At 31.3% G+C, this 26,274-nt stretch overlaps 1 protein-coding gene across 3 annotated transcripts; it reads right to left on the minus strand.

Moving 5' to 3' along the window:
* Positions 1–26,049, minus strand: Trxr1 (Thioredoxin reductase 1). 3 transcript variants are annotated; one of them, XM_076511283.1, is made up of 15 exons: positions 25,850–26,049; positions 23,136–23,207; positions 21,038–21,094; positions 19,525–19,744; positions 18,824–18,902; positions 18,163–18,296; positions 16,821–16,840; positions 15,692–15,783; positions 12,205–12,376; positions 9,252–9,385; positions 4,357–4,452; positions 2,824–2,988; positions 1,340–1,437; positions 566–813; positions 1–363 (listed from the first exon to the last, which is right to left on the minus strand). In XM_076511283.1, exons 1-14 carry the CDS (start codon positions 25,953–25,955, stop codon positions 690–692), a joined length of 1,569 nt encoding a protein of 522 aa, XP_076367398.1. In that variant the 5' UTR covers positions 25,956–26,049; the 3' UTR covers positions 1–363; positions 566–689. The 3 variants fall into 3 exon arrangements, with proteins under 3 accessions (XP_076367398.1, XP_076367400.1, XP_076367401.1); XM_076511285.1 differs by lacking the exon at positions 25,850–26,049 and adding an exon at positions 25,610–25,630; XM_076511286.1 differs by lacking the exon at positions 1,340–1,437.
* Between the last annotated feature and the right edge of the window lie 225 nt (positions 26,050–26,274).

Raw genomic sequence — 26,274 nt, forward strand, 5'->3', positions numbered from 1 at the left:
TATTTATATAAAGATACCATTTATTTCAAACTCAGTTTGTATGTATGACAAAAGATTAAAGTAATGGCACAGGATGAATGCTATAAAAGATTGTTAATGAAAGCTGCATTTCTCCAAACTGTGACATCATTTTAAATAATATATTTTTTACAAAACTCTTCTACAAATATATACAAAAAAATTGTATTTCTATTTTCATGCAGCCAGTAAACATCAGTAATGTTTTTCCCAAAAATTGGGTTTGAAAACAAGTCTTCATCAAACTGGCTGCTTACAGAAACACTTTCATTTTCTCTACCGTCTCCATCCCAGTCTTTCTCCTGTCAGTAGTAGCAGATTAGTTGTTTCTTACATTGGCATTGACTGTGACAAGTAAAAAAATATTTTTTTGAAATATTTCAAATTAGATCAACAAAAATCATGTCAGAAAAATGACTAGCTTAATCCATTAACTTCTAAAGGTTCACACAAATGTGAGACAATAATAACAGTTGTGAGAAGATTAACTCTCATGATATTAACTGGGGTTAACCCTTTTAATGAGAAATGAAGTGGTGTTAGATACCTGGTAAGGGTATTAAATATTGCAGACAATCAATTATGGGTTAAATAACTCCATCTTCCCAACTTTGTACCAATGTTCTTAGAAAGCATCATTATTGACAGAAATTGGGTTGGAAAATTTAACCTCAGCAGCCTGTAACTGTGGGATCTTTTCCAGACCTCTTGCTAATATTCAACTTTACAACTTCCTCAGCTACAGTGGGATGAATTCCAACAGTTTGCTCTAACAGTTCAATGTTCAGCCCACACCTATGAATAAATTGTTTAAAGGCATTACTGATCAATATTTTAAAACAATACTTAGTATTAAGTTTGCATTCTATACTCTATTATCAAACCTACTCTTATCACTATTGCAAGATAATTAAAACTTTTAATGCTTTTAGCTACAATCTGCATTACATTTGGAACTGAAAAATTAGATGACTTAATAATTATTCTCTACATTTATTACAATATAATTTAGCTTTTAACTTGCCACACTGAAAACACACCTGGTTTAAAAGTGAGGTCATATCTTGTGGTAATTAAGGAACACCTCATTTTGAATATTAAACTGGTATTTACAATACAAGTATGCAAGGCATGTCATTTTCTCTTACAAGCACAATTGTAACAATTTACTTTGGAATCTCCTAGAAAAACTACCTTTTCAATTTACCAAGAAGCTGAATCTTCTAGAATAACTTCTAAACTTACATAAGACAACCTCTTGAGCCATTTTTATTCCAACAGCAATTGAAAAACTCCTTGATATAACTTTTAGTCAACTTACTTAAGAGCAGCTGAAAAACCTTGCATAACTTCCCCAGCATGAGGCCCAGTCAAATGAAGACCTATGACTTTCTGTGGATGCTCTCTTAAACAAACAGCCTATACAAGTAAATAGATTTTTATCCCACATAAATTACATACTAAAAACACTTCAGAATTATAAGTTAGAACAGTGAAAGAGATGGCACTAATATTGATATAGGATACCACATAGAGTTTTTTGTTTAATGAATATTATTTTAAGTATTTTGTACTCATTTGAAGCTTTTCTAACACATTCATGACAGAAAATCACCCATATTTTTGTCTCAGTTAAGAAACTACTAATAATGAGCCTTGTGAAGAAACAAATTTACATAATTAGATTTATTATGGCAAAATATTATCTTACTATCGACATCTATTGTATACAATTTTAATATTCATTTAATTTTCTAAGTTTTAATGTAATGAAATACTGAAATGTGGTAGGATTTAGTGCATAGGAAAAGAAAGTAATTATTGTAATATTTCACAATCAGTGCAGATAACATAACTTTGTTCTAGCCTTGTTGGTCAATAGGTTTATATAAACTGTGAGGCACTTAACTTTTGCATTATCAGGAAAGTAGGGTTTTCATTAATTGCAGAGTCAAGAATAAACCTACATTGATTCAAAAAATCAACTGTGAACAAGCACTGTAATGATTTACACCATTTACATTACATTTATAAAAGACAGTTTATATGCTGATCTCTAGCCTCAGTTTACAAATAAGTAGGAACTCTTTTATATACATGCTATGTTCACCATTGGTCCTCAATGAGATTTTAAAGTTGAATGGGCAACAATGTCATTTTCACTTAGTAATTAATTAACACTGAAACCTAATTAGGATAGTTTGGTTTGTCTATTTTTTCATTATGGTTCAGTAGCAGAACATAAAGATAATGCAAAACTCATGAAAAAACAAAATTCAGCCATTGCAGAGCATGCCACGTCAACTGGACACAGAATAAACTGGGAGAAAACTAGAATCATCAACACAGACAAATTTTCCAAAACAAGAAAAATCAAAGTATCATTTCATATTAACACTATTAAACCTTCAATAAACACGGATTCTGGATTAGAAGTGAGTAACCTGTGGCTACCATTGGTTGAATCTACAGGAAATCTCTCCAATCAGAAATGGTGATAATCCAACCAATTGTAACATGATCTCCACAATCCACCAAGACACTATGAAAGACCAACAACACCTTACACACACATACTGACCAGAAGACTAAAGGCAGAAGACTTTCAAAACATTGTCCTCTACACTGGTGTCTCCACAAAAGGCAGTTGCCATCCATTCTACAGAGTTTGATCATGAATACTCCACCTAAACAATCTATCAAATAATAATTCCTAGATGTTGGATGTAATTAAAATTTTTTCCCATTTTTGATAAAAGTTTTCTGTGTGTTTTGAGTTATATTACAACAGTGCCAAACACATACCTTTAAGTAGCACTGTGATGCATCCCTCTCTGCTAAGGTGTACTGCAAAGGTTTATAAAAAGCATGATAAACTTCTAAGTTCTCCATTCCATATTTCTTTAATGCTTTCTCTTCAGATAACCCAACACAAGCATACTCCAGGGGTGTAAACACAGTTGTTGCTACCTAAGGTAGAACAGTGAGTTTGAGGTTTGGTAAGCACACTGATGGTAAGTTATCATTTTGATGGTAATGAATAACAAAATACATTCATAACACTGAATATACATTTTTTAGTTATTAAAACATAAAACAGGCTTTAACAAAAATTTAAAAAATTACCAAGGCACAAGGTATAATAAGGGTTATAAGATGTACCCTGGGTTTTGGAAGTGATTTTAGAATTAAGACCCACAGTAACTCTATCTACCAGTCTTAACCTCCACTTGCTAGTCTCACATATTAAAGAAAGAAAGAAGCCCCCAGTATAGTAGAAAAAGCCAAAAGCAACAAGTTAATTAGTAGTAAAGTAGGCAAGGTATACCAGTACAACTCCCAAACTCCACCTATTGTTTTTTATCACAGATTTAAGCTTGCTGTTTCTAACAGTCTTTCCTTTCAATGTTAATCTTTGCATGATGATCACAATGGTGGTTTTGCATATACACACAAAGTATAACTCTGTATCTCCCTGGTGTCAGAAGTTATCATGAAGAACACTCCTTTCACTTAAACTTAATGTTAAATATTATGCTTTTAATGTTTACTAATGGAACTTAAAAATAATTTGAGTCTCTGGATAGACTTCATATAATTTGGTCCATCTATTATAACGTAGTAATGGTCAATTATACTCATATTAAGAAGCATTATAAGTGAACACTGATAGGGATAACTTTTAAATAACCCAGTGATAGAGATCTTACCCTTTTAGCAAGAGATCCTAGGTTTAAGTCCAAGTCACTTATTAGATCTTTTTTCCAATCAAAATTTAATGGTAAATAAACTAGGTCTTAGAAATCCACTAAACTTGAAAAAGAATTTATTAAGAGAAAACACCTAAATAAACTTTTTTTTTTCTAGAATTTTCCATAGGTCCAGACAACAGCAAGTTACTGTAGACATACCTGTGCAAATTTATGATTTTTAATACAAAAACACTTTCAGGTTATTTTAATTTTGACAATATACAAAAGAAAATATCAAATAGAAATTAACTGTTGGTAGTATCTTTGCCATCTGAAGAGTAATTAAAGCTACTAAACAACACTTTAAGGTCCACACTATAAAGAATCATCCCTTGGTGTAACAGATAATTACGTATTTTATTACATTTGTTTTTTATACCAGTCAACAAAAAGATTGCTGTAGATTTCACACAAGTGCATACAAATGTAACTGTATTCAACTTTACTGTCATCTACAATTAAGTTGCACGCTTCTGAAGTAATCACAGAAAACAATATTAAAAAACTGTTTGTCTGTTAAATAGTTGCAACATCAACATTCAACAATAACAAGACATACTTAATACTATGAAGCATTAAGACTTACATTTTCATAATCCATTTCTTTTTTTGAATTCTCAAACAGCCTACGAGCAAGGAGTTTTCCAGCTTTGATTGCTACAGGGGTCAGTTCGGGTTTACCCTGTGAAAACAATATTTGTCAGCTCTGATGATATTGAATCCCCCATAAGGTGCATATATGCCTTAAAGGAATTATGTACTTACAACCATTGTCACAGCTGAACAGGAGTTATTTCAGTTACAAAGGATATTATAAATACAAAAATCTAGAAACATTTCTGCAGGGTTAAGAAGTAGAACTTTACCTTGGGTACATTAAGAGTAATGTATCATTCTGTTCCACTGATAAATTTCAGTATCTAACATAATTAAAATCAGCATTTCCAACAAAAATTAATAATAAATCCATTTGGACTTTTGCAGTCTGACTGGATAGCTCAATAACTCTACCAGATTTCTGCCTTAATAACCAACACAGAGAAAATTGAGGCATTTAGCAATTTTGTAGAATACACCCCCTGCTCATTTACATGTAGCAGAGTTATGGATTAAAATCCTACCTAGTGTCAGTTTTCACTTTTTCAAAAAAAAAATCAACTCATTTAATATCAAAGCTTTATGAAAAGTTAACATTTTTCTTACCCTGAAAATTAATTTCCAATGGATGCCTAGCTCTCTCCTCACACAAAGCTACCTCAATCTTCTTTTGCCCTTAAAGTGCTAAAAAAAAGTATATACACCCCATTAATTTTATGCCATTTGTAAACAGGTACATATCATGTGACTACTCTCCACAAATAGTATTGTGCCACCTATATTGGTGCACAATACTATTTGTATTAAGAAGAAATAGTATTGTCCTGTTTCTGCCTAATCCTCACTTTCAAGAATTGGCAGACTCTTAAAAAGAATACCAGCAGTAGGAAGGAATGGTGAAAAGTGTGTGAGAGAATGTAAGTACATATCAGAAATATGTTTTCAGTCTAAGAAAAATGTTAACTTCTCATAAGGTCTTACCAAAATCAGAGCTAGAATCCTACATTACAAAGTGGAGAGATTGGTGTAGGTGCACAAAATTGAAACCAAGCACAAAGCAACTGTCCAGAATGAATGGATGTGCCCTGAGATGAAAACAAAACATATTTGTTGGATACTGTATTATTTTTGGAACAGGAATGCTCTTCATCTTGAAAGTAGGAAATTAATCTGATACAGGATAAAACAAATTATGTGCACAAGCATAATTCGTTCTAAAAGGTGAAATTCATAGTAAAATATAAAGAGAAGTAACTATGTGTATATTTTCTTATAGCAAAGCCACATTGGATTATCTGCCAAGTCCCTGATTTTAGCATTGTAAATCCGAAGACTTACAGCTATACTAGTGGAGGACAAGTAACTATGTACATTCACTATCCCAGCCAGATGGACAAGTTTCCATAACTCACCCTCTGCAATAAGAGGTTGAGGATGAAAAAAGTAAAAAATGCTGCAACATCAACACAATGGCTAAAGCATGTGGATTATGTTATATACACTCAACAACCCCAACTATCAGTAAACAAAGTGCCATACATCAAGTAACTAGAATTATGAAGAAGAAATAAGCTTTAGGCCCTAATCATTCAAATTCCCAAAACAGCCATAGGAGTAAGAAGTACAACAAAGCGAATCCAGCATTATGGGGTCATGACATTGCCTCAACTCAGTCATAAGAACAGACTAAAATCTGTAATAAATATTATTAGCTAATCATAACTCACACAACTGTAAATGCAGAGAAGAGACATCATGCATCCAGAGTTAATAGGAGAACATGGAACACTGGGTTAACTGTAGAAACAGTTTACATACGTCATGTTGCTGGTATTACAAGGCAGACAAAGCCTCCCAAACTAAACTGTAGGAGGTAGGGAAGGAACTTCTTGCAACTGTAATTAAAGAGATGAGAAGCTTCTACTGTACATAATAGTGGGAACAGGATGGTGTCAACCCAAATTTGGTATTGGTTGGAGAATCCTGCATAAACTGAACCTGCTTCAACCAAACTCAGTCCATCTAGAAAAAAGCATCCAGTGGAAAATGAAAGGAGGTATATAATAATGAGTAGGTATGGTCAAATAAATTCTAAGCTCACTCTTGTGGAAGCCTCCATGGTCCACCATCCCAGGCAAAAATTTGTGAGGACTCCTGTGTTCTGCCAGAAGAAGAAAAACTGAAGTAAGTAAATGCAATGAGGAGTCTGAAGATATGCCACACTGAAGAAAGTGCACTGGATGTCTATGATTACCTAAATTGAAAAGCAGACCAACCCCACTTTATTTTAACAAAGGATTGGCAGGAATAGGCAGAAATCCTCTTCTGTTTTACTCATGAAGTCCACAAGTAAAGGTCCATCACTAAGTGAAAGTTGCAATATCAAGAAACACACACATATATACACATACCACTAGTTATGCCAACAGTGGTCTTGTGGAAGCACCTGATCACTCCAGTAAGTGTTATTGTGCAATCAGTAAACAGTGTGGGTATGAGGCAAGGCAACACCCACCACAGTGTGCAATCCTGTTATCAGTGGTTAAAACTAGGGTTGTTGAAAATAAAAATAGAAAAATAAGAAGTTATAAGACTTACCCTAGTCAAAAGTTAATGGAGATGTGTAGAATTGTCACTGGAGGGAGATAATATCCACCAGAAGAAGATATAGGCAGATCATGCAGATAATGATCAACAAAGGTATTGGGAGTAGTCCTCCAACGAACAGCAAAGATAAGAAGTGAAAGATATGGTGATATTACAAATATGATGAGTAGAAATACTATGGAGATGGCAACCTTCCATGGATATGTCCAGTCCAAATATGCCAGCCTAAACATATGACAAGCCAAACCAGGCTTGTGTACTTCACAATGATGATACAGATTTAAATGGGAACACTGTTGAAAAACAGAAGTTAAGGAAATAAACATGAAAGTCAAAGAGTCTTCACAGGCAGAATAGGTCTGAGAGAGAGAAGATAAACAAAACACAAAGACAAAGGTTTAAAGTGGGGACATGCTACACCAAGTTCCCAATCAGGTAAATCAAGGAAAGTAAAGGAAGCATGACTCCAAAAAGCAGAAAAAAAGGAGGGAGATGACAGGTGAAGATAAAACCTAAAAAATGGAATATGTTCAACAATGCTGCTAGACCTATACACAGTCAAATTGGGCAAGCCTTTGTCAGAAAACCAAGTGAAGAAAAGAGAAAGATAAACAATGGAAAGTGGAAGGAGGAAAATCATGATGAAGAGACCAAAAGCAGAAGATATTCTATCATCTGTGGCAAACAGAGATGGAAGAAAGTCTAATCAATTGGGAAAAACATACAACTAAACAATGCTGTGCCAACTGAGAAAGTGAAGATTGAGCAGGAATAACATAGTGAGATAGCTGCACCAATATAGGTGGCACAATATTATTGGTGGAGAGTTCAAAAATGGCATGAAATTGATGGGGTACATAGACTTTTCTTTTTAGCAATGGTAAAGAGCAGAAGACTGAGATAGCTTTGTGTGAGGAAAGAATGGATGTATAAGACCATATGGGAAAAAATATGAAAAATATTAGCCCCACATGTTAAAAAAGTATATTATACCAAAGTGAAATATTGAGATTCAGATAAATATATGAAAGTAAAAAAATTTTTTATCAATTGACAAGATTTACCCATCAATACAGAAAAAGTGCAAAACCAGGTTAAAATGGGAAAACAAAATAAAGCACGCATATCTTAAAAGAAGATTTAGAACAAACACATAAGTGCTGCAGTGGATTAAAAAACTGTAGAACTTGGTAGTAACACCTAACTAAGGATAACTTAATATTAACATCCTAACTAAAGATAACTAAAATCTTAAGTAAATGGAGCTTAATATTAACATCTTAACTGAAAGAACTTAATAGTTTCATTATGAGTTTACTTACTGATTATAAATATTATTTTATTACAAGTTATAGCTTTCACAGTAGAAAAGATTGTTTACAACAGGTACAACATTTCAATCACTTATGTACTTCACAATGATCAAACCAGGGATCAAAATGTACTTTTAAAATGTTCTTCCTCAATGCAAAAACTTTCGCTTCTTATAAAATAAACAAAACTTAATAGCAACACCTTATGCATACCAAGAACTTTGGTGTCTGTCAGAGCATTCGCCTGCTTCCTGTTTGAAAAACTGTTCACCCAGGGAAAGCTTAACATTTCACAATATGACATAACTTAAAGAATAAAAATGTATCAGAGATTAGCTGTATATTATTGTTCAGTAGTTTTTAGCATGACTAAAATACTCAACAATTATTTTTCTTGATGAGCTGTTTAAGTAGGTTGGAGCTTTCACTCTGGATAAAACAAAGTTAATGCTTTTAAAGTCCATGAAATAATTTAAATTATTAGATTAACTTAAACATTTCCTATCACTTGGGATGAGTACTTTTACTTATCATAACTAGAGAAGTTAATAATAATAACATCTTAATCAAAGAAATTTAATGAAAGTTAATAGTGACATCTTAACTAAATCTATGTACTAAATCTTTCAGAAATTGACAAAAACAAAAATGAGCATGAAAAAAGGTTCTTCTTACAGAAAATGTATTTTCTCATTTACAAATAAAGTAAATATGATGCTCAATAGTGAGTGAGTTTTGTACAATGATTCTAAAAGTGTGAAATATTTAATTCTATAAATGATACACTAATAGAAAATACCTTCTTCACAAAATGATTATTATAGTTTTCAAAATATGACTCAACGATACACAGAGAACAATAATACTTGCCTCTGTCAGTATTTAGTTACAATTATAATTGGTTCACATGTGCAACTGGAACTACTATTTTGAGTATAAATTACACTATACTGGCTAGAAATACCTGCAAGACATCTCCAATTGCATAGATGTGAGACACAGAAGACTGTTCATTTGTTGCAAGAACTTTACAAGAATCTGGATGTGTTTTCACTCCAACTTTACTCAGATTTAACTGGCAGGTTTGGGCTTGTCTTCCTGATTAAAACAATACAACAGCAAATAAAAGTAACACAAGCCACAAATACAGGAAATAAAATAGAAATAATGGAAGAAAGTGATGACAATCTCATGCTGAATGAGCTCATTTGCTGAAGTAGCCATTTCTCTTAGAGCTTTCAGTGTTTGTATAACACATCACAAATAATTTAACGCTTGAAAATCTAAATATTTCCACACACACTAGTAATCAAAATTTGGCTTTAGACTTTATTTAAATAAAAATTATAACAAAATTCACTTTCCAATAAAGCCATTAGCTGCACAGATTAATATAAAAAGGCCTCTACATTAATGTGCACAACAACTATACTTCAAATTAATAATCGTGGTATAGAAATATTAATATAAAAAGAAGTCTATCTTCCCATAGATACTGACATTAATTTCAGGTAAACATTTAAAGCTAAATTTAGTAATAGTATAGTACAGATATTAATATAAAAAGAAACCTAACTATACACAGATACTAACATCAATAATGTGCACAATATCTAGGCCTAAATTTGCAATAATAGTGTACAGATAACTGTATTTTGTCATTACACTTATTTAACAAGTTGTCTTGTGAAATAAAAACTTATTTCACACACAGCTCATATTTTTGAAATGATTAGAAATCATTACAATGATTTAGAAGTTATTTAGCCATATTTTCAGTACTGCCATTTGCACATACAACTGTGCTAATTTACAATATTTCATTTACTACTGAAAATGTCAAAACAATTCTGTAAATCATAAAAGTTTGCTACTACAATGATATTCCTGTAAACACAACTATTAACATTTTCCAGTTTGTTAAAACATCTGTTATCTTATTGCACCTTTCCTCTACAAATCTCTCATCTTTCAACAGTGGCTAGTAAACAGGTGAGGTAAATAAAAACCAATATGAAAGTAAGAGTTTTGATACAAACACTTTACTCCTTTAAAAATATCACATTCTGCCATTCTCATCACAGTTGTTACAATTAAAATGTCCAATAACCCTTACAACTAACTCAATCACATATGTTGCCTTGAGTTTTATTTCCATCTTTATGATATAAGAGATGTTTATATGATATCTTTCATTTCATGTTCACTTAATGTAGCTGCTTTAAAAACATATGTACTAATCTTTTTTACAAAGATTTACATGATTTCACAGTTAATATTTTTTTTAACTGAAAATGTATTTCCAATAATGTTTACCACTGCTGACAACATAGCGATTCTTCAACATCGATTTTGCCTGTCCAAGCTCCAGTCTTTCTTACCTCACTTACAAGGTCCTGGCAATATCTAATTTACAAATTTCTCCACCCTCATTAATTCTCCCTCTACCCTGGTAATGTATATAAATACCTCACTTAAGTAATGTAATCACTTCTCAATAAAGCGTTGGTCATGTTTTTCTCCCACGAAGTGTAACACATCCCATTTTGGATTGAAATTTTCATGCTGCCTTGTGGATTTCAGTATAATTATAATTAAAAAAGAAACACCAAAAAAATTAGACATTACATTTATGGGTATGAATTCTCATATTATATTGTCAGCAAGGCCACTAATCCAACCTTTCATACTCTTTTATTATGCAAACATGAAATGAAACTGCACAGTGGATTACTTGTCACTATTGTGAATGTTATACTCTTCATGGCATGTGCAAAAGTATGATAAATGAAAACTATCTCACCAAAATCACAACTGTTTGTTTCTTTTGTTGAATATCTGCAAATCTACAGAAGGAATATCTGCACTACACTGGTCATCCCTAATTTTGTAACACTGGACTATAGCAAAATCAACCAGTCAACTCCACCTACTCTTGGAGTTTGATAATCACTATTAAGTTCATCCACAACTCAAAGTACAGAGTGCAAGTTTTTCAACTGTAAAAGGAAGTACGTCATGGTACCTTGGCTCCACACTCTGGTAATAGCCACTGGTTTATGTTCAATCTTTAACATTACAAATGCTAGATTTTATAAATGGACTTAGAAATGTATCTTAAACAAACTGCTGAAGTTAGAATTCACACAAATTTCACAGCTTTGTGACCTCAATGTTCAGTCTGTAACATGGTACTGTAACATGGCTCCAGATTTTGGCACTAGCCACTGAACTATGTTCAGCCCTCAACATTTCAAACTAGTGAAATTATAATTTACACAAATTTCACAGCTTTGTGACTATAATGTTCAGCTTGTAATAGTCAATTTTTCCACTGGCAAGATAATATTCACAGTGATAAATACAACTTGTTTTATTAAACAGTTTAAAGAGTTTGACATGTGACCCTTTATCATAAACCTAATGTCTAATGACGTTTTTCCTCGAGAGAAAGCAGGTTTCAGGTTTGAAGATATCTTTGTAGCCTTAATCTTCAAAATATATAGTTTTTACAATAAAACTTATCATCAGTCAACCTTGAGGTCACAAGATTAAGTTAAAATTGTAAAACAAGTTTAAATTGATGAATAAATATTTATTAGGCCTAATTTAAAGAAATGAGACACTGATATCAGGCATTTATGTCACATATTTGTGAAAAAAGTAAGATTTACAATATTAATTATTTTGATTTTTAGCCTGCCAGTCATCAAAAGAACCATTTAATTTTTTCAACAATCAATTGCCAAATCCAGAACTCTGGCACAGTGTAATTAACTTGTTTGTTAAATGTATCTGGAAATATTTACTACTCTTACAAAGATCAAAACAAACCAGTGAGATGTCATGCAGGTGCTTTTAATTCATTAAGAGCCCAATGATTTATACACATGCACACACTAACAGGGAAACCATACCAACAGCAAACAAGACAGTGTCAAACACGTCGTGACAAATATTCCCTTCTTGGGTTTTCCATTTTACCCTCAGTCGTGATCTGTCAGTCTCTTCCACATGAACTGGCAAACACTTCCACAGAAATTTGGTTCCTTTAACAGCCATGTTGTCTGTGACCAACTGAGCCATTTGCTGTAGAAAAGAACCATAATTTTTCTGATCAATGATGTCTGTAATAGCTAAATATAATAACTATTAATTTCAATAAAAAAATTGTTTACATGTTAAACCAGACCTAGCATAACAGATGTAACCCATGTTTACATTACAACAAACCTCATTAAATCACATCTGGTGTAGAAAGCCAAACCTAATCTAACAGATGTAACACATTTACAACACAGTTCAGTAAATCACACCTAGTGCAACTGGTTCAATATACTAAGCCTAGTGTAATAGATGTTAACATTACAATAAAACTCAGTACATCACACCTGGTGAGGCTGATGCAGTAAACCATTGTTAATGTAAAAGTGTTAACATTACAAGAAAACTCTGTTAACCACACCTTGTGCAACTGATGCAGAAAAGCAAACCTAGAATAGCACTACAACAAAACTGTTAACTCTCCCAACAGCCCCACAAATGGAAAAGAAACAAAAATGTCAGTGATATAAAAAAATTTTAAAAATGTCAATCCTTACACTGACAAAAATTAGGAGAAAGAACACAGTTAACAATGAAGAAAAATTTTTCATATAGAACATTGAATTATATGTTATTTTCTATATTAATGGTAGTGATGCACTAAATTTTTATTTAATTAAATAATGCATCAAATAACATAGTATAATAACATGCACAAATACACAGTTTCTCATAATTCTCAGAATTTTCCTGGCTTTCTAGACATGCAACAAGAACCATTACAAATTCATCCAAGCTTGTTATTAACTTTCCCAGGGAAAAAGGTTGTACTCTGCATGAAATTGACAATTATCTGTTCAGAACACAATGTTATGCAATATTTCATTTGATAGTTCAAAACCTTGGATTCTTATTGGTTATTTTTTGGTAATATACAATTAAATGTAACAGAGAACTTTTAACAAATCCTTAACGAGAGGATGTGGCAGGTGGATGTGGAAGGAAGAGGCCAATTTTCCATTTGATAACTCTGTAACCAAGCAAAATTGAAAGCTATAAAAATTATGGTTTGTCTGAGGAATGACAATTTTATAGTGTAATTAACATTTAATTTTGTACTTTTTGGAGGGGTGGTGGATAAAATGGAGAAGAGACACTGTCTTGAGCAAATGTGTTATGTGTGTCACTTTAGGGAAAATTCAAGATTTTGTTTAATATTGCCTTGTAGAATCAAGAACATAAAATTTAGGTACCATTACAATATGGATTATAAACTAAAATGTTATGCAATACTGATTGGTAAAACAAATTAAAAGCAGATTAGTAAAATTTTAAATGTAAGACATTAAAACTTTGTTTCATGTGCAGTAAAGGATACCTGGGGTAAGAGGGTTAAATCCCCTCTTGTAGAATTGTTGCAGTTAATTAAATATACTATAGCAAATGTTAACATTAGAACAAACTCAATAAATCCCATCTACTTATGCAATAAAACAAAGCTACTTTAACAGATGTTAAAATAACAACACTCAATATATCACAACTGATGCAATAAACAAAACCTAGTATAACAAATATTTCACTACAACCAGATTCAGTAAGAGGCTTATTAGTAGTAACTTTTTACTTCATAACTGAGATTTAACAATGTAGTTACATTCTATCCAAAGTTGTTTTCCATGATTTTTCAAGCAAATTTTGCAGATTTTTCCAGACTTGCACACGTAATACATTAATGTTTCAACTTTTTCTCTTAACTGTACATAATTAAAACTACTTTAGCTTGTTAGCTGGTTGTAAAAAATAACAAACTTTAGTTTAAAATATATGACTTCAACCACAGTATTATGTAAAAACTTTCAAACAAGAATACTGTAACTTCATGGTAGACAATAAAATGCTAAATTTTCATTAATATAGAATGCCTTGTCTAGCCTGTAACAAATACAATGATTAAATAATTTTCATTAAATAAAATAATATCAGTAAACCATCATGGTATATGCCTTATGATGGCGATGACTGATCATATCTTTCTTACAAATCAAATATACAAGTCACAACTGAAGACAGGTAGCTATCTATTTACTTAAATGAACAGTCATCATTTACAACATTGTATGCAGTTTTGAGCTCCTTTCTACAGTTCGGAGAGCTTATAGGATAGTTCTAGGGATGGAGGGTTATATTTAGGGATAGATATCTTAAAAAGACAAGGTTCATAGAACAGCTCCTAAGATGGTTCTAGGGATGAAGGGTTATGTTTAGTAACATATACTTTAGAAACCACAAGGCTCACAGAAGAGCTGCTAGGATGGTTATAGGGGTGGAAAGTTATGTTTAGACATATTTATATCTCTTTGTATTTTCTCCTGAAAAAGAAGGGTAAGATTTTTCAAGGAATCTAATATGAAAAAGACCTCTTTATTTATTTTTTGAGCAGAATTCTAAAGACAACCAGATAACAGAATGCAGGTTTAAGATTTGGTAAAGACAAGGCACAAGTTAAGGAAACTGGGTTATAAAATGAAATGCCAGCAACCGTAGCGAAGGCAGACACCATACAGTACCTTTAAAGAGGAATCAAGGATTTCCTGAAAAGGAAAATGGGATTAATATTTCCTTTTTCTTGTGAATGAATTTGCAAAAAAAACTGTAGGAACAGTTGATATATTATTTCCATTGTCATAGTGTCTCACCAATAACAAGAGAAAATACATTAATAACTGGCACAGGTAAGCAACAAGGTTTATTTGAAAGTTCTGTAACATAAAAATAAGGGGACTCCATTTACTTTTGATTTTTTTCAGATTTACAAACAGCTTTTCAATTTTCCTTGATTTTTTAACCCCATTTTGAAATTCCCTGTTAAATAAGTTAGAAGAAATTGTTAATATGGCTAAAACTGTATTAAAAATCATTTTTGTTTTGGTAGTTTATGAATACTAATTTTATTTCACCAGATTCATTTTACTTCTTTCCACCCAGAAAATATAATATTCATTTTTTAAAATGTAAAACAATCACTATCACAAGCTATTCCAGTTATCAACAATATAACAAAAATCCCTGTAACAATCTGTTCTAGTTATCAGTAATACAACAAAAATCACAATAACAATCTGTTCTAGTTATCAATAATATAACAAAAATCACTGTAACCTATTTCAGTTATTAACAATATAACAAAAATCTATAACAATCTATTCTAGTTATCAATAATACAATAAAATTACTATGAATAAAAATCATCCTATCATTATTAGTAATTACTGTGTTCCAAATATCCATGACTGTTTATAAAACATAAACAAAGAAGCCATGAGCAAAGGGCTTATATACACTGTCCTTTGTTCTAACCTGATCAAAGCCACGAAGACAGATCGACCTCACCATAACAGTTGTGTCAAAACCCAACTCTGTCAGAAATCCTGCACATTCAAGAGCAACATCTTATGAACTGTTAAGGTACTTTTAAATATTGAATATTAAATGAATAATTCATCAAGATTTAACAAAATCTCTTTCAATCAACTGTAGGTAACACAAAACTGAACACTTATTTTTTTCAACACACTACTGTCTGTTATTTGACAAAAAAATTATAACTAAATTAAAGCTAGAAACCTCAGGAAGATTATACAAAAACCAAACCAATATGTATGATATCAAATGCATTTGGTTTGGAGATGAAATAATTTGAGATTTGTAAGACATCCCCTTTAAAAAGACCCTTTTAAAAACTGTCAAAATATGATTTTATTTTCTGGAAAATATCATGCATTATCTTAAATTTTTTACAGAATTATTTTGATATTGATTTATTCAAACAATTCTCAGAGCTTTTAGTAGAAATACTACAAAGGACTTTTACCACAAAAACACTTTAAAGTTAAATGATATAGAACTGGGCAATTCATTCAGTTAATCAATAAAACTGATTACCTATGAGCATCAATTAGCATAACATTACATAAACAATCAAAATTATGATTACATCTATTAAAGTCACAAAACAAAATCAACTAATAATAATTAGAATTTCAGATTACTATTGTTTTCAATTATTCAATGAATCAAAAGTAATCAATATATTGCATTTATGATTTCTTATCATTTTTATTAGTTCAGGATGGTTTAGCATAATTTGTTAATGTCAAGATTCGTGAAAATAATCAATTTATCAAAATTAGTATTTCCTATTGTTTCAACTACTCAAGTCTCATGTGAAAATAACTGATTAACTGAATGTAAATAATTAATAATGAGCCAAACAATTAACTCATTACCAAATTCCAAATTTTCACCTCGATTATTGACTCTGTTTTTTAATTCTTCGAGTTTAGTCAAAATAAAAGGGTATTATGTTTCTTCCTTCTTGTAATTTTCTAATTAAATAATATATCATATATGATGAAAATAAAACTGTGTTTAAAAACAAGTACTAATTACAAGAGAACTGTAAAATCACTGGTAACTTAAAGGATACAACTTCCACCAACAACTAGGCTGTCAAAAGATCAAAGGAGATAATTTACCACATATTTCAACAACTGAAAAAACTATGAAAAATCACTGATAATAAATCATGATCTAAAATTCCTCTCAAAAAATAATTTTTTTCCTGAAAGCAGTAAATAATGGGTTAATTTATAAATTACTATATCCAAAAATGATTCATTTTATGTAAAAGTAAACAGTCTGTTTGTTTTTTAATTTTGCACAAAGCTACACAAGGGCCATCTGCACCAGCTGTCCCTAATTTAGCAGTGTAAGACTAGAAGAAAGACAGCTAGTCATCACCACCCACTGCCAACTCTTGTGTTATGCTTTTACCAATGAATAGTGAGATTGACCATCACATCATAATGCCCCTATGGCTGAAAGGGCGAGCATGTTTGGTGCAACATGGATTTAAACCCACAACCCTGAGATTACTAGTCAAGCACCTAAACCATCTGGCCATGCCAGGCCAAAAGCAAACAGCAACATATAATAATTATCATGTCTGAGTTCTGACTGCATATGGTATTTATTATGTTTACCTCATGTTTCCTAATTATATACAAATTATATTAATAATATCATCATGTCTCAGAGTAAATGCAAAAATGTGAGTCTGTAGATTGGTATTTAACATTTTCTTTAAAGGAAGAATAAGAGATGGACTAAAATATATTACTTAAAAAGAAAGCAGTAATAATTCATACTTGTTCAACAGATTTTTCCAATCTTAACTGATTAACAATCACAAATAACTTTATTTCCAATTATTCAGATAACTGGGTTAGAATGCACAAATATAATTCTATGCTGAAAAACTGTTTAAAGTATGTAAAAGATGGAAGAATGAAATATGTGACACACTACACGATCATAATGATGTTTATGTTAGGGATTAAACCCATTTTTGAAAAACTTTAAGAAAAAAGTTGTACAGTGTTCTACATATGTATGATAACAAGTACAAACAAAGTATTGTGAACTACATTGTTCAAAAAGTAAAGAAATAAGAAATATAAAATACAACAATTACAAAAATACAAGAGAAAATACTAATCTAACAAATAATCTAAGTAAAAGAAAAAGTTTTTTTAATCCATTAAACTATACTGAACATAAAACATTGTTTTTCATGTTCTTGCATTTATCCATCCTTTAGAACAGATCTTAGTACCACAACAATTGTTTCTAATTTTCAACCTAAATTTAGGAAGCTGAAATGACAAACAAGACTCTTTAATTTATGTGCTTTTCTCTCAGAAGAAAGTTGGATCTAGATTTTACCAACACCTTCAGCCACCTTTTGTGTTAATCAATGCTTTGCTTACGTTTTTCCTGGAGGTTTATCAAGGTAAAATATGTCATCACTAGAGATACAATATTCCTTTGCACCAGGAACATCATCTGGATACTTAGGTCTTGCTCCTACAGCTATCACAAAATTTTTGGCAGTAAACTTTTGCTAAAATTTGAAAAAAAATGGCAAAATAAAAAACGTAAAAAATCCAGTAAAAAAAAAGTTAGAAAAAGAAGACAAGTACAGGAAACTAACATAGGAGTTATTGCTAATACGGATTTCTATCACAGATTCCTGAGTCCATTATAAAGCACAGGAAAATTATACACAGTATCCTTAAAACTGTGAACTTTGTGTATTAAAATTACAGCTTTTCCAGAAATTATAATCATTTATATTTTTTATGAAAAATAATTCAAATTTCCAATTTTTTTATCCCACAAGATTATGAAGGTTAAAATTAATTTTAGAAAAGTTATCTTCAGATACTGAGGAATCTACAGTGAGCATTGGGAATTCAAACTATTTTGTACTTCAAATGATCAGGGATACAAGGAAAACCTTTACTAATTTCAGAATAAAATATTAATACCAAATCAATAATAAATTTGAATTTATGTTGTTTTTTTTTATTTTAGTAAAGTGGCTTACTTATAACTGCACAAAACATAATATCCTCCAAAAGTTTTTACCTCTTTTCCATCCTCGAAAACAGCAGAGATCGTGTGGGAATCGAGAAATGATCCTTTGGCATTATAATAATCTACATTTCTGGAGAAAGTAGAAAACAAATTTGGTGAGTGTAAAAAAATAACCAAGTAAGAATGTTGTTAAAAACACCTGCTGTGATTCATATCATAAGGAAGAATGATTAAATTATCAGATGATACCACAATAGCAAAAAGTCGTGACTTAAACAGCACTAGCTCTCCAATTAATCAGAACTTAAGCATTAGCTTAAAACAAGACAAAAAACCAGCTGACAAAAAACTGCTGTTAGTATTACATTATCTTTAACAAGTTAATTGCACAGAATATCCACAAAACACCACAGTATTTCAGCAATAAATAATTTAATAGTTTTTAAATAAAGTGTTTGGCCTAGGGAATGGGTTTGCCTTTGGATGTTGTGGAGGTATTAAATATGAGCAATATTCAAAGAACGTTTGATAAATATATGAATGATAAGAGTTAGTTCAAATTTTTTGTTTTAATTTATATATTTAATAATTTTAGTTTGGCTTAGAGAATGGAACAACTGAGATGGATTAACAGGTCCTTTGTTGCCCTAAAACTTTACATTATGTTTAAGGTACAGGTCAGATACATAACAAAGAAATGATTAATTTTGAAAAAAATGGCATCATGTTATCTCCAATTTAATAATACTTACTTCTGTTTCAGTTGAACTCGATGTCCCCAGTTCAAAGATTTTATATAATTCATTACTGCAGTTTTCAACGTATCCCAGTTGTGTGTCACACTGTCACGGAGTTCCCACCCGTAATGACGAGCATCTTCAATACGTTCTCCTAACAAAGATCCTTCGTGATAAAGCTTTTTTGGAATACACCCAACATTAACACATGTGCCTCCAAGACCCCATTTTGTGCCTGCCCATGATGAAGTTATAGGGGACAAAAATGTTGTTTCCATTAGTTTATTTATGTTGATTCCAACAAGACACTTCAAACCACAAATATTCATCTTAAATAATTCTACACAATTTTTAAACCATAAATGTAGTCATGAGTTATTTGAAACATTCCCCAATACTTTCTCTACAATTATTAAATGATGACATATGGTGTTAAAATCCACATATTTTACTTAACATGTTCATATAATAAATAAATTAAAACTCCACTGGCTAACCAATACAAATACTTGTATATTCCTCTGTTAAACTATCAGGTGTAATAAAGCATCACAAATAAAAGTGATTATTTTCACCATACTTTTATTGTGGTATTACACTGCCAAAGATGTCCTTCACTCAATTTTAGAACTCATTATGCCCACAAAGTTACAATGAAGTCCTTGTTCAGTAGCACAGAAATTGGGCCTGTACCCCCCCCCTCACTTTGCAATCTGTTCAAAGTAAAATGTAGCAAAATTACTCTATGAAAAACAGGAGAATGAAAAACAATTAACAAATAATTCGAGAGATTTGATATCCTAAGGTGCATCCTAGTCCCTGGCCATAATGGATGTACCTGTAGTGCACATTCCCTCAATCAAATAAAACTGGCCTTTCCCCCACAAACACATTTAAATTGCCTACTAAATCAACACCTTTTACTGGTCATTCCTGTTGCATGAAGTGTTATTTGGTGTTACATCCTAGATAACATACTGTGAATTCTTTTATAAAAACAAGTCTCATGAAATATCAAAGATTGAATCATCTCACTTTGAACTCATGTTTTATTCTTTACAGCAAGGGAAGCAGTGTCTTGTAAACAGTGGATATAAAAACTCTTTTCCACACATTTTTTTAACTGGATGAGAGCTAACCTAATGATCTCTGACCTTAAGTGAAAGGCCTTTTTTGGTAGTTGCAATGAACAGATTGTGGATTTGAAATGCTACTGTACAATTTTTTTTAATATCGAAAAATCCATAATGAGCCAGTGAAAATATAATTAAAATTATTATAAACACTGTAGTGATTTTATTTTTCACATTTCTACCAAAGTAAATAATACTTTTACAGCTCAAGCATCATACATAACAAACTCTGACACACGTTTCACAAAAATACACATATGATTTACAATATTCTTACTTTCACCTGAAAACTACTTGATGCTTATTAAAAAATTATTTGAACAGAATTTTGAGGCTACTTTGACACATTATACTCTACTGCTCATAACTTATCTGTAAATTCTGGAGAATGCTACCTTGTGGAGATGATTCTACGTAGTCAAGAACACCAACTTTCTTCCCCAGAAGAGCAGCTATAATCAATAAGATTTGAAAACTCATTAAAATTCATACAATAGTAATTTTGCACACACACAATTCAAAAATTAAAGAGCATATTTTTGAAGCAAAATTAAATTTTGTATACTACCAAGTTCAGAGATGATGTTCATTTAGACTTTATAGGTCTCTTCACATTGTAATTTTATATTATACAGTAAAAGATTTCAAATAACATTATTATTGGTTTAAACATGAAATGACAGCACTTAAGTTTCATTTGAAAAAAAAAAAATTAAAGTAATACTATTCAAAGATGGTGTCCAACTTGAATTAAAGCTACCTCTTTCTTACATTATACAAACTGTTTAACGCCATGAAAATTTAGCAACACAACTGAGCTAAAAGACAAACAATAATTATAATGTATATTTGTATTAATTATTACATAAATACTCAGTACTAAAAGCTCTTCTACACGATAAGCTAATCAGCTTTCCATACAAAAAAAGGATAAATAAATTGGATTACTTACAAATTTGTATTTAAAATGTTTAATCACCTTCTCTGATACCTTTTCTTTAAAATGAATTGCAGAATTATAATCTTTGCATAACTGTAAAATTTAAAGTAACATCTCATCTTCTAGTTAATAACAACTGAGGAAAACAAGACAACTGTACATTTCACAAATACATCACTTATTAGTACCATGGTTTCACCAGTAAATGAATCATCAGTATTGCTTTTCCTCAATTCTGTAACAATAGTTTCACCAAGTACAAACAGTTTCAGGTAACAGTTATATTCTTGAACTTAACAGATACACAAAATACAACTGAAATTCACCTTTTTCAAATTTTATTAAATATTCCTTCCATACCTATTCCAAATTATTACTATGCATCAAAGATTTCAGTTTTTAATCTGACTGACAAGGTATGTCACATGTGTATTGTTCATTGGTGGGTTGTTAATTGTGTTATTTTCTTGGTCCTACATCATTTTACTCTTTACTCTTCAGGTATTGTGTGGTTTTGTTTGTTTGTTTTGAATTTTGTGCGAAGCTACTCAAGAGCTATCTGTGATAGCCATCCCTAATTTAGCAGTGTAAGACTCGAGGGAAGGCAGCTAGTCATCACCACTCACTGCCAACTCTTGGGCTACTCTTTTACCAATGAATAGTGGGATTGACCGTCATATTATAACACCCCCACGGCTGAAATGGCGAGCATGTTTGGTGCAACCCTCAGATGATGAGTCGAACGCCTTAACCCACCTGAACATGCCAGGCCATTAATGTGTGATTTTATTTTCCTTCATACAATTTTTTTAATGTGATGATTAAACCAAAATTATTCCTTTGTATAAAATTCAGATGATATATCATCGAAAAATCACCTTATGCACACAGGTAATTTACACCATGTTTTGATATTACCTGCATAATCCTTTAATACAATGAGTATACTTATAATTTCCTAAAATTTAAGACCAGTAATAAAAAGCTCTTTAGACAATTAAAATGATCTGACCTCTCTAGCCTAAAGCTTTAGAATGGATTTTGGTAGAATACATACTTTTTTATTCATATACAAGTCACAGAAAATGTCATGTTGATTAAAAAGTTTTCATAATTAAATATATTTTAATATTTTTAGATAATTTTTATTTAGAACTTTGGAAGTTTATACTACCTTTAGACACCTATTACCAAAAAATATACCACAAAAAGATACAATCAACATCAACTACATTAGATTTGTTTTGAATTTTCCACAAAGCTACATGAGAGCTATCTATGCTAGCTGTCTCTAATTTAGTAGTGAAACACTATAGGGAAGGCAGCTAGTCATCAGCACCACTGCCAACTCTTGGGCTACTCTTTTAACAATGAATAGTGGGATTGTCTGTAACTTTATAACACTCCCATGGCCAAAAGGGTGAGTATGTTTGGCAGGATAGAGATTGGAACTCACAACCCTCAGATTATGAGTCAAGCAGCTTAACAACCTGACCATGCCAGGCAATATACACTGATTTAGAACAATAAAAGTAGGATTTCTCTAGACATACCCTCTTTGGCACAAGCAAGGCCACCAGAACCTCCACCTATTACTATCAGATCATAATCAGGGTTGGATGAAGCTGCAAAATTGAATTAAATATAAAGAAAAATGAGTAGTTAGTTTTGTAATAATTAGAGATTTCTAAATTTTCACAAAGTTTGAGAAGTTAATACACAAATATGTTTCATTAAGTTGTTTTGAGAATATTACAATATCATGATACCACATACAGATTTTGGCTTGCATAAATTAGAACTGAAGGAAATTTGATACCACAATGTTATGTTAACTCACTACATATGTTTACAGCATTTTAAAAAACTTCAATACAATAAGAGTAAAAAACACATTCTAAGTTATTTATAAATTGACATAAATATATAATTAATAACAATACTGAGCTGATAAAACAAATATTTTATTATTCTGTATATTATTACAAACATATTATATAAGAGCAACTCCTATCTATCAAAACTCAAATGTATTTATTGACCAATGTTTTAAAATGTGAATATAATCTGAAGTGTGATGAAACAATAATAGTATTCATGGTAGTAAAATAAATGTCTTACTCTTCACGCTACGCTGTCTTGTAAATTGTTTTATTAATGCTTACACATAAATATACTACATCCTGAGTAAGTACTATAAGAAAGCAAGACTTTCATTCTTAATACATTAACATACGGTTGTTTTTATTGTTTTTAACAAACCTGGTAAAGCACCACTTATGGCAAGACTATACCAAATTTTTTCCTATTTAAAAAATGGCATCATGATGTTGCACAAAATGTATTACAAGATGCAACTCAGATGGTCAAGAAATTTCTTCTTATAGTTATTGAGCAACGCATGAGATATGCTTATGTATTAATAGTTCTCCCTAGCCAATCTTAGAGGCTTTTCTTTTTTTAATCCATGCAGATTATAAAAGCTTGCTATTCATTCTATTGCCTTTCCACCTCCATGAAACTTTTACTCAATCAAGCACACTCTTCACACTGACTCACCCTCCCACAACAATTTCATTTTGTTACCCTCCCTTCAGTGTTACTGAATTTTCAGAAATAATTCAGTGAAGAAATAACTAGTCAAACCACCATACCACCCTCTTATTCAAGGAAGCTTTCCTGACTGTTTCAGATGAAAGCAAATGTACCTTCTCACTTCCAATTTGTTTAATTATTCAGAAATGAATAAAAAACTCCATAACAGGTGTTTAGGGGGAGAAAAAGCTGTTTCCATTGCTTTTTTTTTTCAAGATAACATTTCATTTCAAAGCTTCTTTTGAACATTGTAAGATGTCTCTTGAATATCAATGACCTTTGAACTTAACTAGGTAGTTCTAGGAAAAAAAAAAGTGCTTAGGTTATTGGAGATTTTGAAATGGAAGATATGCAGTGGCTTTTCAAAAAGAAACTTTTAATCAGTTTTTCAAAGTACAAATCAAGATTATAAAGGCAAGAGATGCTACAACAATTTAAACCCAGGTGAACCTTGGGAAGATTAGTTACTCTGCTGAGTCATGAACCATTTTTCCATGGCTTACATTACTTGACTTTGTAACTTTGTCCAGTTTTTAAAAAAGTTCCAAGACAACAATGATAAATATTCTTCCAAAGAAGGAGTCCAAAAATTATGGAAATAGTTTTGAGATTTTGAAAATTTGGGGTTATTGAAAAGGAGAAAAAAAAAAAGAAATGGAAAAACCATAAGAAAGGGAAGAAATGAAATAAAATGGGGAGATATAAATAAAAGGTAACTATATACTAATTATGGAGATTCGTTGTTGAAACCCACTGCTATATTGCTGTTATCAACTGGTCAGGATTGGTGAAAAGCTAAGAAAAAATTTTAGGAGCAAGATTAGAGGCAAAAGCATCTGTGATTATTTTAAAAGAATATTTATCCTTGGAAGGAATGCCCAGGTCCACTATGTCTCAACTACATCAGTGATGGTTAGTTATAATGTAAGTCTTGATTATTTCAGTTTAAAACTAAAAGACCTGTATGCTTGTTTCACTGCAATTCAACAGTGCACAGTCTCTTGTGCACCAAGAAATATTTATTACTGCTATATTCTCAAAATATGTAACATACTGAAAACTTAGCAAAAGTTCTACTACTACTACTACACACTACCGCCTACATTATCATCACTTTACTCAAATTAAATAAATAAATTAGCATTGTACAGCCTGTAAAACCTAAAGTAATAATTACTAACGAAAAATAACGACACCGACGGCGGTACGTTCTATCATTATTTAATGATTCATAGAACCTGAAGTTACAAGAATAAAAATATCGACCCACTAACGAAACGAAAAACAAACACTCCATATTTATTGTTTTATTATTAATATAATTTAACTGAAAGTAAAATATACTTTGTGCAACGTTGTTATTGGTATTACTAGGTGATTACAGACAGTAGTATTAATAATACATTATACAGGGTGGCCCGTAAGTTCCTACCCATCCATATATCTTTTGTATCCAGTGTATCTGTGTGCTGTCCCTCATTCTCGCTGCATATTATGCAACTCCATGTTCTGTGAGACATTTTCCTCAACATAGCAGAGGTTATTGTTCCAAATGCAGCGGTAACAGCTGCCTTCAACTCATCATTAGTATAACATTTGGATGGGTAGGATTACGGGCCACCCTGTAATTTATACAGTAGGACATAGAAAGACCATACATGACACACTATACCTAACGTCGTAGCATTTGAAAATTTGTATATATTACTATGAAATGCACAGCGATACGGTAATATTCTTCTAAAAGAATAGTTAACTGTTTGTATTAACAAACTCATAATTGCATTACGCAAACCAGTTTAATATCATTAACTACTTCAATCACAATTAACAGAAGCACATTGTAAAATGGTACTTAGTGCCACCTATAATGGAAAATATACAATAACAAATGTAAATGTAGTTGTATGAGATATATTTTTAATGTTGTGATTTGTTTCTTAGTTACAATTTTACGTTGGTGTTCAGGTTTTCTCACACATTCGAAGGTATATTAAGAATACGAGAGAGTTGTTTGAAGACAGAGAGTTGAATTAGTCAGTGTATTTTTGTGAAATATTTGGAACTGTGTTTACTATCGCGCTTTTCGAATTAATT

This window comes from Tachypleus tridentatus, chromosome 7, assembly GCF_004210375.1.
Source record: "Tachypleus tridentatus isolate NWPU-2018 chromosome 7, ASM421037v1, whole genome shotgun sequence".
NCBI classification, from domain to species: Eukaryota; Metazoa; Arthropoda; class Merostomata; order Xiphosura; family Limulidae; genus Tachypleus; species Tachypleus tridentatus.